This window comes from Rutidosis leptorrhynchoides, chromosome 3, assembly GCF_046630445.1.
Source record: "Rutidosis leptorrhynchoides isolate AG116_Rl617_1_P2 chromosome 3, CSIRO_AGI_Rlap_v1, whole genome shotgun sequence".
In the NCBI taxonomy this organism is placed as follows: Eukaryota; Viridiplantae; Streptophyta; class Magnoliopsida; order Asterales; family Asteraceae; genus Rutidosis; species Rutidosis leptorrhynchoides.
The window spans coordinates 241,605,111-241,620,500 of record NC_092335.1 but is presented as its reverse complement, the minus strand read 5'-3'; the positions used below and the strand labels follow the sequence as shown (position 1 = coordinate 241,620,500).

Sequence of the window (15,390 nt, the reverse complement as noted above, 5' to 3'; positions counted from 1 at the left end):
TAGAAATCAGAAAGAAGAGGAATCGCCCGAATAATTACCCAAATCATAGAGGCGAGGTGAACCCTAATTTTTTATTTTGTTTTAGTCGGTGAGGAAATCCTTTTAAGGAAGAGGAGAATGTTTTATTTGAAGTATTTTGGAATAAAACGACCAAATCTCGGGTGACAATTAGTATATAAGGGTAATGATATTTGGCTATTCTATTTTAAATGTATGACATATTGCCTTTCAAAAAAAAATGTATGACATATCACTCAGTAAAAACTAGAAATTTTCAGAAAATCTTATCTTATCGTTTCCAGATCGCAAGTCACAAATGACCAGTTTGCGACCCAAGTTCTGGTAATTCATCCGATCGGAAATCGCAAGTGGACGCAAGGTAAATTTTGAGTTTGTGATTTACAGGGGCTTTTCAGCAATTTTTATTTTTGGGTTAGTTCTTATACAAAATACACAATTTGTGAAAACACGTTTCGGTTAATATTCCTAATTTTGAAAGTTCATACCAAATACTCCGTACCAATTTATGAATTGTTTGCGGGCTCAATCACTGAGGCTAGTCCAAACTGAGTTACGGGAGCATAAAACAAGACGAGGGCGGGCACGTTTACAAAAGGTAAACCAAATTTAAATCCCCAAATTTTAGTTCCGTCAAACCGCCTTTCTTTTTGGGTTTTCTTTTTTCATCATCTTCACGATTTCTACAAATTTATACTTGCAAAACCTAATTCAACCACCAAAACCTCAGTTTTTGCTTAAATTTGAAATTACTATGGATTTTGATGGACGTAACAGAAGCAGAAACGGAGCTACGAAACGAACTAGAGAAGGTTAGTTTTAATTTTAACTTGTATTATCACTTTACTATTTTAAAGGTTTCTTTCAACTTGCTAATCTTGACTATTTTATAGTTATATATGTTCTATGTATCTATGAATCTATAGGATATATTAATCATTATTCTGTGTTAAAAGTTGGAAAGTTTGGGACTAAACTTAGAAGAAGCTTTTTTGTAATAAGTGGATGAACTGACTAGTTAAGAAAGTATATTAAATTTCGGGTATATGTGATGTGCTACTTTTTTGTTAGTTGATACTCCAATAATTACTAATATGCAACGGCGAATCTATGTGTTGAACCGTGATGTTACGGAATACTACTAGTTTAAAAAATTTTAGCAGAAAAAATCCTTTAAATTGTTTAGGACACCACTAAATTTAAGTGTAGGACCCAATATATTTTTCAAATTTATAGTTTTTCCTTTTAAATTGCACATCACACTATCAAATTTAACCACTCAGACTACATATATTTTTCGAATTTGTAGTTATTTAAAGGTAAACTAACATAAAAATATCATTAAAATGTAATTGGTACTGAAAAAATTTTCAGGACCTGCTTATATGGCTAATTAAAAGTATAATAAATGAACTAATTCTATGATGCTACTCGAAAGATACATAATTGAATTCAGTTAAATATCAGCTAAAACAAGGTAATTAATCTTATGTAACAGAAATGGAGAGCTTTACACCTGGTGTAGGAAGCAAATCAAAGCCATGCATGAAGTTTTTCAGGTTAAAATCTTACCCTATACAAGAGAAACACATTGGAGTATAATCGTTTAAAATGTAATCGTGTCTTTTCAATCTTGTGCCTTGTCTTAATAATGTCAAGTGGTGCTATTTGAGAGCAATTTTGTAAGTAAATGTGGCTGTAGCTAGTTATGCAATATTGTTTAACTACTAGTTATGCAAAGTGTAGTACTTGATAAGGTATGGTAATATGATATTCTTTTGATCAACTTTTTCTCATATACTGAGAATGCGTTTGACCAGTTCCATGGTTTTAATTAATTTGTAATAATCCCATGTGTCATTGTGTACATTTTACTAGTGTCCATACTAAGGGTACTTTTGGTAATTGGGAATTTTGTTGAATGGAATGAAATAGAGAATGGAAATAAAGAGAGTGCTGAGAAACATAGTTAGTATCCTTGTTTCGTACGAATAGGTTATCGATAGAGATCAGGACTAGAAAACAACCAAATTGGTTGTTAACATTCTCTAGCAGGATTATATTACAATTTGGTAGCACGAAACTATGACAACACACTTTTGTATCCTTGTTTCGTACGAATAGGTTATCGATAGAGATCAGGACTAGAAAACAACCAAATTGGTTGTTAACATTCTCTAGCAGGATTATATTACAATTTGGTAGCACGAAACTATGACAACACACTTTCAAAAAACACACCAAGACTTTTATTCTCCTTTACACACTTTAACACCATCTCCACTGCCGTCACACTGCACGATTACGAGGCTAGTTTACAATAGATTATCATTCTCTTTTGAGCGTATGGTGTAGACAGTAAGAGTCCGAACTGATGAATAGTATCAAAATAACTAAAGAGGTGAACTTGCATTGAGATGCTGCATCCTGTTAGTGGTATAACTGGGCGTTGTCTTTTGTACTCAACTGACCTCACCGGTGTTTTGTTATTATCACTGTTTGATCGAATATCTAAGAGCTGATGAGTTTTTCGATTTAAGCTTGCTTTTCTAGCCTAGTTGTCCTGGAACCCATTCATCCTAGTTTGAGATGTTTCATGTTTCACTCAATCTGTTCATGAGTTGTAGTGTTTGATGGGATTTGGTGCTGAAGGGTGATACTAATTACATATCAGATAGTTATATTTAATATTCCTGGCCTATAAATTTGATGTTTTGGACCAAAATTCTTATTATTCATGGAAATTGAAATTCATGTACGTTTTACTTGAAAAGGTTTGCTAACAGAATTCCTTAGCATTTTTATGCGATTGACATGGTAGACATTGTTAAGAATGAAATGTTTACTGTTTATATGCTTAAGGTTCATAGGCTCATGTAGTGGTGAATTGTTGAAGGGATTGTATTTTAGCTGGTTGTTTATCCATTTTTGTTTTAGACCTGTAAATTTTCGATATGTAGATATCAAATGAATTTACTCTGATTGTCTTCTACACTATCTTTTTCTTTTTCTTTTGCCTTTGCTGCTTATGTCTATATTCATTTTTGTAGCCCATTTTGCTATTTATTTGTATTATATACCTTGGATCAACTAATTGGTTTCCTGGTTAATGCAGTTTCTCTGGCTGTCCGTTTGGTGAAGGATGCCATTTCTCACACTACGTTCCTGGTGGCTACAAAGCTCCAGACCAGTTCACAAACGTGGGTGGGCCCCTCAGTAGAAAACCCTTTATACAGCAATCCTTCACTGATGGTCCGGCTCCTCCAATGAAAAGCAAGTTATGCAACAAGCTTAATACACCCGAGGGATGCAAATTCGGTGATAATTGTCGTTATGCCCATAGCGAGGCTGAACTTGGTGGTAGACCATATGAAAACCCCCGTGGCCCAATGAATTACAGTGGCCATGGTGGGTACCAAGGGCAGTTTGAACCATCTTTACCTGCTGTGGCCAACTTTGGTCAGTCGGCTACAGCCAAGATCAGCATCGACGCAGCCTTGGCGGGGCCCGTTATAGGCAAAGGTGGGGTGAACTCGAAGCATATATGCCGGCAAACTGGGGTGAAGCTGCATGTAAGAGACCATGAGACAGATGAGAAACAAAAGAATATTGAGCTTGAAGGTAGTTTTGATCAGATACAAGAAGCAAGTGCCATGGTTCGTGATATAATTGTGAGCCTTAGTGCGACAACTGGAGGTGGAAGGAAAGGAAGTGGGTTTCAGCTGCAGCAGCAGCAGCAGCAACCTGGTGGAGGAAACAATTTTAAGACGAAGATGTGTGAGAATTTTGCGAAAGGGCAGTGTAGTTTTGGGGATCGGTGTCATTTTGCGCATGGAGCAGATGAGCTTCGTACTTAATTATGTGTGAGTATATGATTGGGATTGAAACTAAAAATTTTGGTAATTTTTTTGGTTTTCACTATAGTATATGATGATGATTAGGTGTTTACTTACTTGACCGGTGATCAAAAGTGAGACTTTAGCCTTCTTTTTAGCAAAAAGTTAATCTAGTTTGGTTGTGTTTACATTCTTAATGAAATATATTAGGTCTTAAATATAGTGAACTCTAAGGTTGATTGGTGGTTAGAATAGTAACATAAGCGATATTCTTACTTTTTGGTGATTACTATTTTATTTTAACCTTTTGTTTTGCTGGCGGTTCGTTTGTTTGTTGTTGATGCTTGTTTTTTTTATTTTTATACTAATGCAATCGTTGTATTAGGATTTCTTTGTTGGTATTGTTAGTCATTTTTAGTTTCCTTGTATTTGTGTTTCATTCTGTTGGCGTGACCTCTTGTTTTGGTTTTTAGATCTGTTGAGCTAGGTTTGAATTGTACTTGTTGATTCTCGAATCTGTTTAATCTTAAAAAAATCTAGTAAGATCAAATGACCAATCAACGGCATTTGATATTTTCTTCCCCTAGTTGACGTGAATTTGACATACAGTTACTTATTGCTCGATTGTAAACTATGAATCTGTCATTAGTTTGTCAAACATTTGATTAGTTAGTATTACTGTATTAGTAGGGAAAATGAAACCACTGCCGCAAGTGACCACTTAGTTCCCAATGAAGTACGAAACCCAAGTTCAATTCTTGATAGCGTACAATATTGAATTAATTGGGCTCTTGAATAGAGGGGGTGCTAATGGGCGCAGTTCACCTGGTCTCGTCAGGGAGGCTAAACGATGAAATCTATGAATGATTAATAGCGATAAGGATTAAGATCTTGATTCTAACAATAAAGATTGCATAACAAAAAGTATTATTTTTCAAGAATTACAAGAAAAACGAAAGACAGAACACGATGATCAGTCCGGTTAACATTTACAATTTGCAATTTTTTAAAGCTTGAAAAAGAAGATGAAGCAATATAGAAAGATGAATAATTTTAAAAACCAAAACCTCTCAATCCAGCCCCCATTAATCCACCAAAATCACAACCATTTCCAAGAATCGAACTTAAATCCAGCCCTCCACCACCGCCTCCCATCATCGCTTGAAGAATCTGATTACTTGCACCACCACCACCACCACCTCCTCCACCACCACCTCCCATCATCGCTTGAAGAATCTGATTACTTGCACCACCACCACCACCTCCGCCACCACCACCGCCTCCGGCCATCATCGCTAGAAAATTTTGATTACTTGCACCACCACCACCACCGCCGCCACCACCCGTCATTGCTTGCAGGAAGTGATTATTCGTGTTACTACTACTAGCAACACCACTCATTATTTGTTGCAAATATTGATCTTTCAGATTAGTGAATTGGTTCAAGAACAAATTATCCGGAGGGGCAATAATACTTTTTGGAACTCCAGTCACAACATGTGGCTTATTAGACGACGTCGCACATGACAAATGAGCATCAAATCCACACGCTTTACAAGTATACAACCACGAATAACCGCCATTTACACCACACACATCACAAGAAAAAACATTAGTCCCATACGGGGACGAAAACACAAGATTAAGTTGGTGACAATGTCTTAAATGTGATAAAGACAACGGCAAGATAGCACACATAACATGGACACTAACATTGCAATCTTTGCAATTGTACGAAAAACCGTCACCATGTATACCACAAGCATTGCAAGCGAAAACGCCATTAGGGTTTTGTGGTTTTACGAGTAAAGAGAGGGGGTGGTTGTGGTGGCATGGGTGGGTGATTTTGTATGGTAATTGGGAGCATTTGAGGTGGAGTGAGTAGGTGTTGCATGATGCTAATTTGCATGTATAAAATGGTTGATCAGTTTGTAGAGTTTGTTTACAAGCTGAACATATTTGAGATGGGTAAGGGTTAGAAGCGAGATGTAGAGGATGTTGGTGGCTAAAATGGTTGATTATGGCTTCTAATTGTCTTCCCATTTTCACAAATGTGTTAAGTTTCTTCTTAATTATTATGTGGTGAGATGTGAACTGTTCTGTTTATTTTGTTACATATATATATGATTCTTAATCACATCGAGTTATATACGTTTAATTACTTGTTTAAAACTGAAAAGGAACGTTCCTGTTTTTCATAAACATAAATAAAAATGAAGTATTGACGTATTCCAAGTTGAGAATTGATGATGTCATTTAAATAAATACTAGTGACCATGTATCTAATTTTTTTTTTTTATTGCAGTTTGGCCAATCCCACAATCCTTGTGATTATTTCATAATAATAATAGTACCGGAGGAAACCCGGACTAATTCGAGGGCATCACCAGTAAAACCTCCTTCCCGCTGACCCCGGAACGCAATGTGCGAAATGCGACTTTGAGTGGATTCAAGATCAAGGAATATCCTTGTGTGCAACGTGGAAACCCGGACCAATTCGAGGGCATGACCAGTAAAACCCCCTCCCCGCTGCCCCCCGCAACGCAATGTGCGAAATGTTACTTTGAGTGGATTCAAGATCAAGGAATATCCTTGTGTGCAACGTTCGCCTCAGGGAATCGAACTCCCAACCTCTAACGAAGAGCTATGGGTCATTACCATTGGACCAACACACAAGGATACCATGTATCTAATCTAATCTAATTAATTAATTAATTAATTAATTAATTAATTAATTAATAACATGATTAAAAATGACCTTTGCGGCACTATGTATATTCTTCAAGTTAATTTAACATGTTATGAAATAATGGCTTAGCTAGCTTCGAATATAGCAAATCACATGTGGTTGGACTCGGTCCTGATACATTTTTTTTTAAAGGTGAGAAACAATTTATTACAAAAGTTACAAAAAATGTACAATATATGGGTTCCCATTACAAAGAAAACAAGAATAAGAAGACGAAATATATATAAACAAAAAATAAGAAAGATCAAAGGTAAAAATAAGAAAAGCTGTGAAACCAGCAAGAAGGAAGAAACATGACAAGAGAATGGACTTGGAAAAAACCAAGTAGAGCTAAGAGGCGAACCACAGTACTGAGTTTACAACGACAAGGCGATCCGACCCCAACCGTTTGACTCTATCTTGAACAACCCCTTCCAGGTTGCAAACAGCTAGCCAAGATCCAAAACTAGTGGAATTCTAAGCATGCATATAGCTTGAAATAAACAGCACTCAGAGCAAGGCGAAGTAATCTAGAAACTGCGAGTATGTAATGATCGAAGAGGACCCAGAATTAAAAAGAGATGGGAGCATGATGATTATCAACCAACGCCCACCCTATTTGATAGAGAAACATCAAAGGCAAGAGGGTTGGTGATCCCTAGATGCCAATCGATGCTTTTTTTTTTCTTTCAACGTATTCGATATTCATTCGAAGCTCTTTAACTGAATTTCACTTAAAATTGAAGCACTCATGGAGTACTTCTTAATAAACGCGACCATATTCCTATACATCCAAATCATATAGTCCGTAATCCACTCTACGGATTGTGCCATAGATTCTTACCCAACGATGTTGAGAAATTGTGTCCATTTCCTATAAAAGCATTGGACGTGCATAGCCTATGATGATGAACCAATTTCCACCATTTAAACACACGATCTCAAATTTTCGATGCCAATTTGCAAGAAAAGATAGTATGATCAAGACATTCTAATTCATCATCACAAATCGGGCCTCTAATGGTACCAAGATCCTGATACAAATTACTATTTTCATGTTTTATGAGCATACGTGGAATTATGGATAGATATTTTTCAAGAAATTGGTACTTTCATTTCTTTAAAGTTGTTATACATCAGTGCAATAATATGTATTATTAGTGGAAGCTATCCAACCAGACTAGATGAGTTTTATATCATGTGTACTCAATTGTTAGGTTGCTGCTTTCTAGGTATGAATCTCATCGGAGTTTCTATCGTTGTATCTTTGTTGAAGATGTTTTCTATTTGAAAACGTTTTCCGTATTTATAAAAGTTTTTGTTTTTGGCACAAGAAAAAAAAAAAAAAAAAACAAAAAACAAAAAAATAGCTCGCCTTTTTATCGCCTAAATGACAAAATGGCACATTTTTTATGCATGCTTTGAAGATGGTAGTGGCTTTACCTATCATTGTTCAGTATCTCAAGTGTGCAACTTATTAAAGAAACAATGAAACATGATGACTCATGATCATGATCAAACTGAAGACTATTCACAAAAGCATCTACAGAAAGAGTTGACAATCTGAATTATATTAGCTTCCCGCCAATTTTATTTTCATTAAACTATTGCCATTGCAAAAAGAGCTGACTTTGACTTTTTATAAGTTGACCAAACCCATTCCAACCCATTATTCACTAAGTTACTAATTGGCAAAAACAGTCCTATTTACACCCATCTCATGCCATTAAACACATAAACTCATACCCAAAAAAAAAAAAAAAAAAAACCAACAAAAATATGGATGATGGGTACAAACATTTTACTCATGTGCATAACCTCACAATGCACCAAGAACATGATCAAGTTGCGAAAAAGTCATGCTCCGGCTGCAACTCGTTAGTCAGTGGGACTACGTACGTTTGTTGGCAATGCAATTTCATATTACATGAACAATGCTTTCGAGCAACTCGATCACTAAAACACCCATCACACCCATCTCATCCTCTTACTTTATTTCCTTACCCAACTTATCCCTCCAATTCATTTTACTGCAATTCATGTAAACTCATTGGAAACGGATTATGTTATTCATGTTCAGATTGTGAATTTGACCTTCACGTCCATTGCGCATATTCCAACGTTCATCAGCACTCAAGTGTCACCCCAGTGTTAGGAAGAGAGAATCGCCTGGACGTTGGGAGATACAAATTTGAGAGAAAATAACTCTATTACTTACAAGTATAGATTTACAGAGTATTACAAAACTCTTACAAAAAACTCTCAAACTCACACACACTCTCTAGGTTGTGATTACACTTCTCTGAGTGATTTTGGGATGATTTACAACTGAGGTTTGCACCTCTATTTATAGCAAAAATTCTATGGCGGTGAATGGTGTGAACGAAGAAGGTTGGTGGAAGTTGGCGGCCGTCATCGTGTTCAAGTTTGCTACTTCCGTATGAGTTGTTCAAAGCTGTCTTCTTTGAATATCTAGAAACAAATCTTGATTACGGCATCTAGAAGGTGAAGCTGGAATATGGCTGGAAACCATCAATTCTCCCCCTCCAGCCGAATCCACGAACATTCCAGTTATGTCTCTGCATAATTCCAACTTCTCTCGAGTCACCACCTTTGTTAACATATCCACAGAATTCTCCTTTGTATGGATCTTCACTAGTCTCAACAGTTGTCGATCAATTATCTCGCGTATCCAATGATAGTGAATATCAATATGTTTTGTACGGGAATGGTACATGGAGTTCTTGCTCAAATCTAGAGCACTCTGACTGTCACAATGTACCTTGTACTCCTTTTGCTTGATTCCAAATTCTTGAAGATAACGCTTTAACCACAACATTTCTTTTTCAGCTTCTGCGGCAGCAATATACTCTGCTTCAGTTGTGGATAATGCAACACACTTCTGTAGTCTTGACTGCCATGAAACAGCTCCTCCTGCAAAAGTGTAAATGAATCCTGAAGTAGATTTCCTACTATCAAGATCTCCGGCCATATCCGCATCTGTATAGCCTTCCAAGATTGGATCAGCTCCCCCGTAACAAAGACATAGATTCGTTGTACCCTTAAGATATCTGAGAATCCAGTTTACCGCATTTCAATGCTCTTTCCCGGGGTTCGAGAGAAAACAACTCACTGTTCCCACTGCGTGAGCAATATCGGGCCTTGTACACACCATTGCATACATCAAACTTCCAACTGCTGAAGAATATGGTACTGAAGACATCTCCCCGATCTCTTCCTTGGATGAGGGACAAGAACTCTTGCTTAACTTGAAATGGTTGGCTAATGGAATGCTAACAGGTTTGGCATTGTTCATATTGAAACGTGAAAGCACTCGTTCAATATACTTCTCCTGAAATAGCCATAACCTTTTATTCTTTCTGTCTCGGGTTATTTGCATTCCCAAAATCTGTTGAGCCTGTCCTAAGTCTTTCATGTCAATAGACTTAGAGAGTTCTTTCTTCAGCTGGTTGATCTTCGTTGCATCTTTCCCTACGATCAAAATATCATCTACATATAGTAGAAGAGCAACGAAATCTCCTTCAGAAAACTTCTGAATGTAGACACACTCATCTGCTGTAGTTTTCTTGTACCCTTGACTCATCATGCACGAGTCAAACTTCTTGTACCACTGCCTAGGTGCCTGCAAACTTTTCTTCAACTTGCATACGAGGTTATCTCCTGAAACCTCAAAACCTTCTGGCTGCTCCATGTAAATTTCTTCATGTAAATCTCCATGAAGAAAAGCTGTCTTTACATCCATCTGTTCAAGCTCCAAGTTCATACTTGAAACCAATCCAAGTATGACTCTAATTGAAGTCATCTTGACTACTGGTGAAAATATCTCGTCAAAATCAATCCCTTTCTTCTGTTGGAATCCTTTGACTACAAGTCGTGCTTTGTATTTCACCACTTTTTCGCTGCCATCCTTTTTCAGCTTGAACACCCATTTATTTTTCAGTGCCTTCTTCCCGCGTGGAAGTTCTACAATCTCATAAGTTTGATTTTTCTGCAGAGAATCCATCTCATCCTGCATTGCGAGCAACCATTTTTCTTTATCCTTATGAGCTACTGCTTCATGAAAACTCTCTGGTTCTCCATCTTCAGTAAGTAGAAGGTATTCGGATTCTGGATATCTACTCGATGGAATCCGGCTCCGTTCAGATCTACGAACTTCTGAAACATTCTGAGGAGATCCACCATCATCTTGACCTTGTGATGGTGCTGGAACGTCTGGCAAATGGGGTTGTGGCTCCCCCTGCTTAGCACCGTCATTTTCCTCATTATCTTCTACTTCTGGCATTTCTTCTTGCACTGAAAATTCATTTCTCATGAATGATTCCATTGTTGCCTCTAGCACCTGAGCAGCAACATTTGTCTTCTGAGATATTGTGAGCTTTTCAATATCTTCTATTGTCTGGCTTTCATGGAACACCACGTCCCTACTTCTGATCACCTTTTTCTCCTTTGGATCCCATAATCTGTATCCAAATTCTTCATCTCCATAGCCTATGAATATGCATGGAGTAGATTTTACATCCAACTTTTGCCTGAGCTCCTTGGATACATGTGCGTACGCCAAACATCCAAATACTCTTAAGTAGCCAATGAGGCCTTGCTTCATTGGTATCCATGTTTCATGGATTCGAGAGTGACCCAGGTTCGATTCTAACAACTAACAACTAACCTTGCCTTTCAAAAAAAAAAAAAAAAAATACTCTTAAGTGAGAGTATGGTGGATCCTTTCCAGACCAAAGTTTCTCCGGAACTTCAAAATTCAGTGGTACTGATGGAGATCGATTGATCAAATAACAAGCGGCTCTGACCGCTTCTCTCCAGAATGGCTTTGGCAGCTTAGCCGTACTGAGCATACTCCGAACACGTTCCATGATTGTTCGATTCATTCTTTCTGCTATACCATTGTGTTGAGGGGTACGTGGAACTGTCTTCTCATGTCAGATGCCATATGATCTGCAATAGGCATCGAACTTCCTGGAAGAGTATTCACCGCCGTTTTCGGATCGAAGATACTTTAACTTCTGTGACGCCCCGTACAAAACCATCGTGTACGATTCGCCAACAACCGAATCTTTACACAGTTGAATACTACATGCTGTTTGAAAACCAGTTTGCATTCATAAAAAGATAGCGTTTTACAAAAGATAGCGCGCATCCTATGTAGTGACCCAAACTTTTCCATGTTTATATATATTAATTGAGATTGATATTTACATGATTAAATGTTTCCAACATGTTAAGCAATCAAACTTTTTAAGACTTGATTAATTGAAATATGTTTCATATAGACAATTGACCACCCAAGTTGACCGGTGATTCACGAACGTTAAAACTTGTAAAAACTATATGATGACATATATATGGATATATATATAGTTAACATGATACTATGATAAGTAAACATATCATTAAGTATATTAACAATGAACTACATATGTAAAAACAAGACTACTAACTTAATGATTTTTAAATGAGACATATATGTAACGATTATCGTTGTAAAGACATTTAATGTATATATATCATATTAAGAGATATTCATACATGATAATATCATGATAATATAATAATTTAAAATCTCATTTGATATTATAAACATTGGGTTAACAACATTTAACAAGATCGTTAACCTAAAGGTTTCAAAACAACACTTACATGTAACGACTAACGATGACTTAACGACTCAGTTAAAATGTATATACATGTAGTGTTTTAATATGTATTTATACACTTTTGAAAGACTTCAATACACTTATCAAAATACTTCTACTTAACAAAAATGCTTACAATTACATCCTCGTTCAGTTTCATCAACAATTCTACTCGTATGCACCCGTATTCGTACTCGTACAATACACAGCTTTTAGATGTATGTACTATTGGTATATACACTCCAATGATCAGCTATTAGCAGCCCATGTGAGTCACCTAACACATGTGGGAACCATCATTTGGCAACTAGCATGAAATATCTCATAAAATTACAAAAATATGAGTAATCATTCATGACTTATTTACATGAAAACAAAATTACATATCCTTTATATCTAATCCATACACCAACGACCAAAAACACCTACAAACACTTTCATTCTTCAATTTTCTTCATCTAATTGATCTCTCTCAAGTTCTATCTTCAAGTTCTAAGTGTTCTTCATAAATTCTACAAGTTCTAGTTACATAAAATCAAGAATACTTTCAAGTTTGCTAGCTCACTTCCAATCTTGTAAGGTGATCATCCAACCTCAAGAAATCTTTGTTTCTTACAGTAGGTTATCATTCTAATACAAGGTAATAATCATATTCAAACTTTGGTTCAATTTCTATAACTATAACAATCTTATTTCAAGTGATGATCTTACTTGAACTTGTTTTCGTGTCATGATTCTGCTTCAAGAACTTCGAGCCATCCAAGGATCCGTTGAAGCTAGATCCATTTTTCTATTTTCCAGCAGGTTTATCCAAGGAACTTAAGGTAGTAATGATGTTCATAACATCATTCGATTCATACATATAAAGCTATCTTATTCGAAGGTTTAAACTTGTAATCACTAGAACATAGTTTAGTTAATTCTAAACTTGTTCGCAAATAAAAGTTAATCCTTCTAACTTGACTTTTAAAATCAACTAAACACATGTTCTATATCTATATGATATGCTAACTTAATGATTTAAAACCTGGAAACACGAAAAATACCGTAAAACCGGATTTACGCCGTCGTAGTAACACCGCGGGCTGTTTTGGGTTAGTTAATTAAAAACTATGATAAACTTTGATTTAAAAGTTGTTATTCTGAGAAAATAATTTTTATTATGAACGTGAAACTATATCCAAAAATTATGGTTAAACTCAAAGTGGAAGTATGTTTTCTAAAATGGTCATCTAGACGTCGTTCTTTCGACTGAAATGACTACCTTTACAAAAACAACTTGTAACTTATTTTTCCGACTATAAACCTATAATTTTTCTGTTTAGATTCATAAAATAGAGTTCAATATGAAATCATAGCAATTTGATTCACTCAAAACAGATTTAAAATGAAGAAGTTATGGGTAAAACAAGATTGGATAATTTTTCTCATTTTAGCTGCGTGAAAATTGGTAACAAATCTATTCCAACCATAAATTAATCAACTTGTATTGTATATTATGTAATCTTGAGATACCATAGACACGTATACAATGTTTTGACCTATCATGTCGACACATCTATATATATTTCGGAACAACCATAGACACTCTATATGTGAATGTTGGAGTTAGCTATACAGGGTTGAGGTTGATTCCAAAATATATATAGTTTGAGTTGTGATCAATACTAAGATACGTATACACTGGGTCGTGGATTGATTCAAGATAATATTTATCGATTTATTTCTGTACATCTAACTGTAGACAACTAGTTGTAGGTTACTAACGAGGACAGCTGACTTAATAAACTTAAAACATCAAAATATATTAAAAGTGTTGTAAATATATTTTGAACATACTTTGATATATATGTATATATTGTTATAGGTTCGTGAATCAACCAGTGGCCAAGTCTTACTTCCCGACGAAGTAAAAATCTGTGAAAGTGAGTTATAGTCCCACTTTTAAAATCTAATATTTTTGGGATGAGAATACATGCAGGTTTTATAAATGATTTACAAAATAGACACAAGTACGTGAAACTACATTCTATGGTTGAATTATCGAAATCGAATATGTCCCTTTTTATTAAGTCTGGTAATCTAAGAATTAGGGAACAAACACCCTAATTGACGCGAATCCTAAAGATAGATCTATTGGGCCTAACAAACCCCATCCAAAGTACCGGATGCTTTAGTACTTCGAAATTTATATCATATCCGAAGGGTGTCCCGGAATGATGGGGATATTCTTATATATGCATCTTGTTAATGTCGGTTACCAGGTGTTCACCATATGAATGATTTTTATCTCTATGTATGGGATGTGTATTGAAATATGAAATCTTGTGGTCTATTGTTACGATTTGATATATATAGGTTAAACCTATAACTCACCAACATTTTTGTTGACGTTTAAAGCATGTTTATTCTCAGGTGAATACTAAGAGCTTCCGCTGTTGCATACTAAAATAAGGACAAGATTTGGAGTCCATGTTTGTATGATATTGTGTAAAAACTGCATTCAAGAAACTGATTTCGATGTAACATATTTATATTGTAAACCATTATGTAATGGTCGTGTGTAAACAGGATATTTTAGATTATCATTATTTGATAATCTACGTAAAGCTTTTTAAACCTTTATTTATGAAATAAAGGTTATGGTTTGTTTTAAAAATGAATGCAGTCTTTGAAAAACGTCTCATATAGAGGTCAAAATCTCGCAACGAAATCAATTAATATGGAACGTTTTTAATCAATAAGAACGGGACATTTCAATTGGTATCAGAGCGTTGGTCTTAGAGAACCAGAAAATTTGCATTAGTGTGTCTTATCGAGTTTGTTAGGATGCATTAGTGAGTCTGGACTTCGACCGTGTTTTCTTTAAAAATGATTGCTTAACATTTTTGTTGGAAACTATATATTATTAACATGTATATATTATATGATATATTAATCTCTTAACATGTTTGATATTATGTGATAGATGTCTACCTCTAGAACAAGTCCCATTGACTCACCTAATAATAATGAAGAGTCAAATGTAAATTGGAATGATTCGTGGACTGATTCACAAGTTCCCGAAGAGGAACCGGAAGAAGAGTCGGAACCGGAAGAAGAATCGTAACCGGAAGAAGAATCGGAACCGGATGAAGAA

At 35.7% G+C, this 15,390-nt stretch overlaps 1 protein-coding gene across 1 annotated transcript; it reads left to right on the top strand.

Annotated features, from left to right (window-relative positions):
* Nucleotides 1-744: 744 nt before the first annotated feature.
* Nucleotides 745-4,168, top strand: LOC139897309 (zinc finger CCCH domain-containing protein 14-like). The gene is made up of 3 exons (XM_071880004.1): nucleotides 745-830; nucleotides 1,517-1,577; nucleotides 3,134-4,168. Exons 1-3 carry the CDS (start codon nucleotides 773-775, stop codon nucleotides 3,873-3,875), a joined length of 861 nt encoding a protein of 286 aa, XP_071736105.1. The 5' UTR covers nucleotides 745-772; the 3' UTR covers nucleotides 3,876-4,168.
* The last annotated feature ends 11,222 nt before the right edge of the window (nucleotides 4,169-15,390 follow it).

Excerpts from the sequence above, each read along its gene's own strand:
- LOC139897309 (XM_071880004.1), top strand. The coding sequence starts at position 773 with ATGGATTTTGATGGACGTAACAGAAGCAGAAACGGAGCTACGAAACGA. Across the intron at positions 831-1,516 it reads TACGAAACGAACTAGAGAAG|AAATGGAGAGCTTTACACCT; the intron begins GTTAGTTTTAAT and ends CTTATGTAACAG. Across the intron at positions 1,578-3,133 it reads CCATGCATGAAGTTTTTCAG|TTTCTCTGGCTGTCCGTTTG; the intron begins GTTAAAATCTTA and ends TGGTTAATGCAG.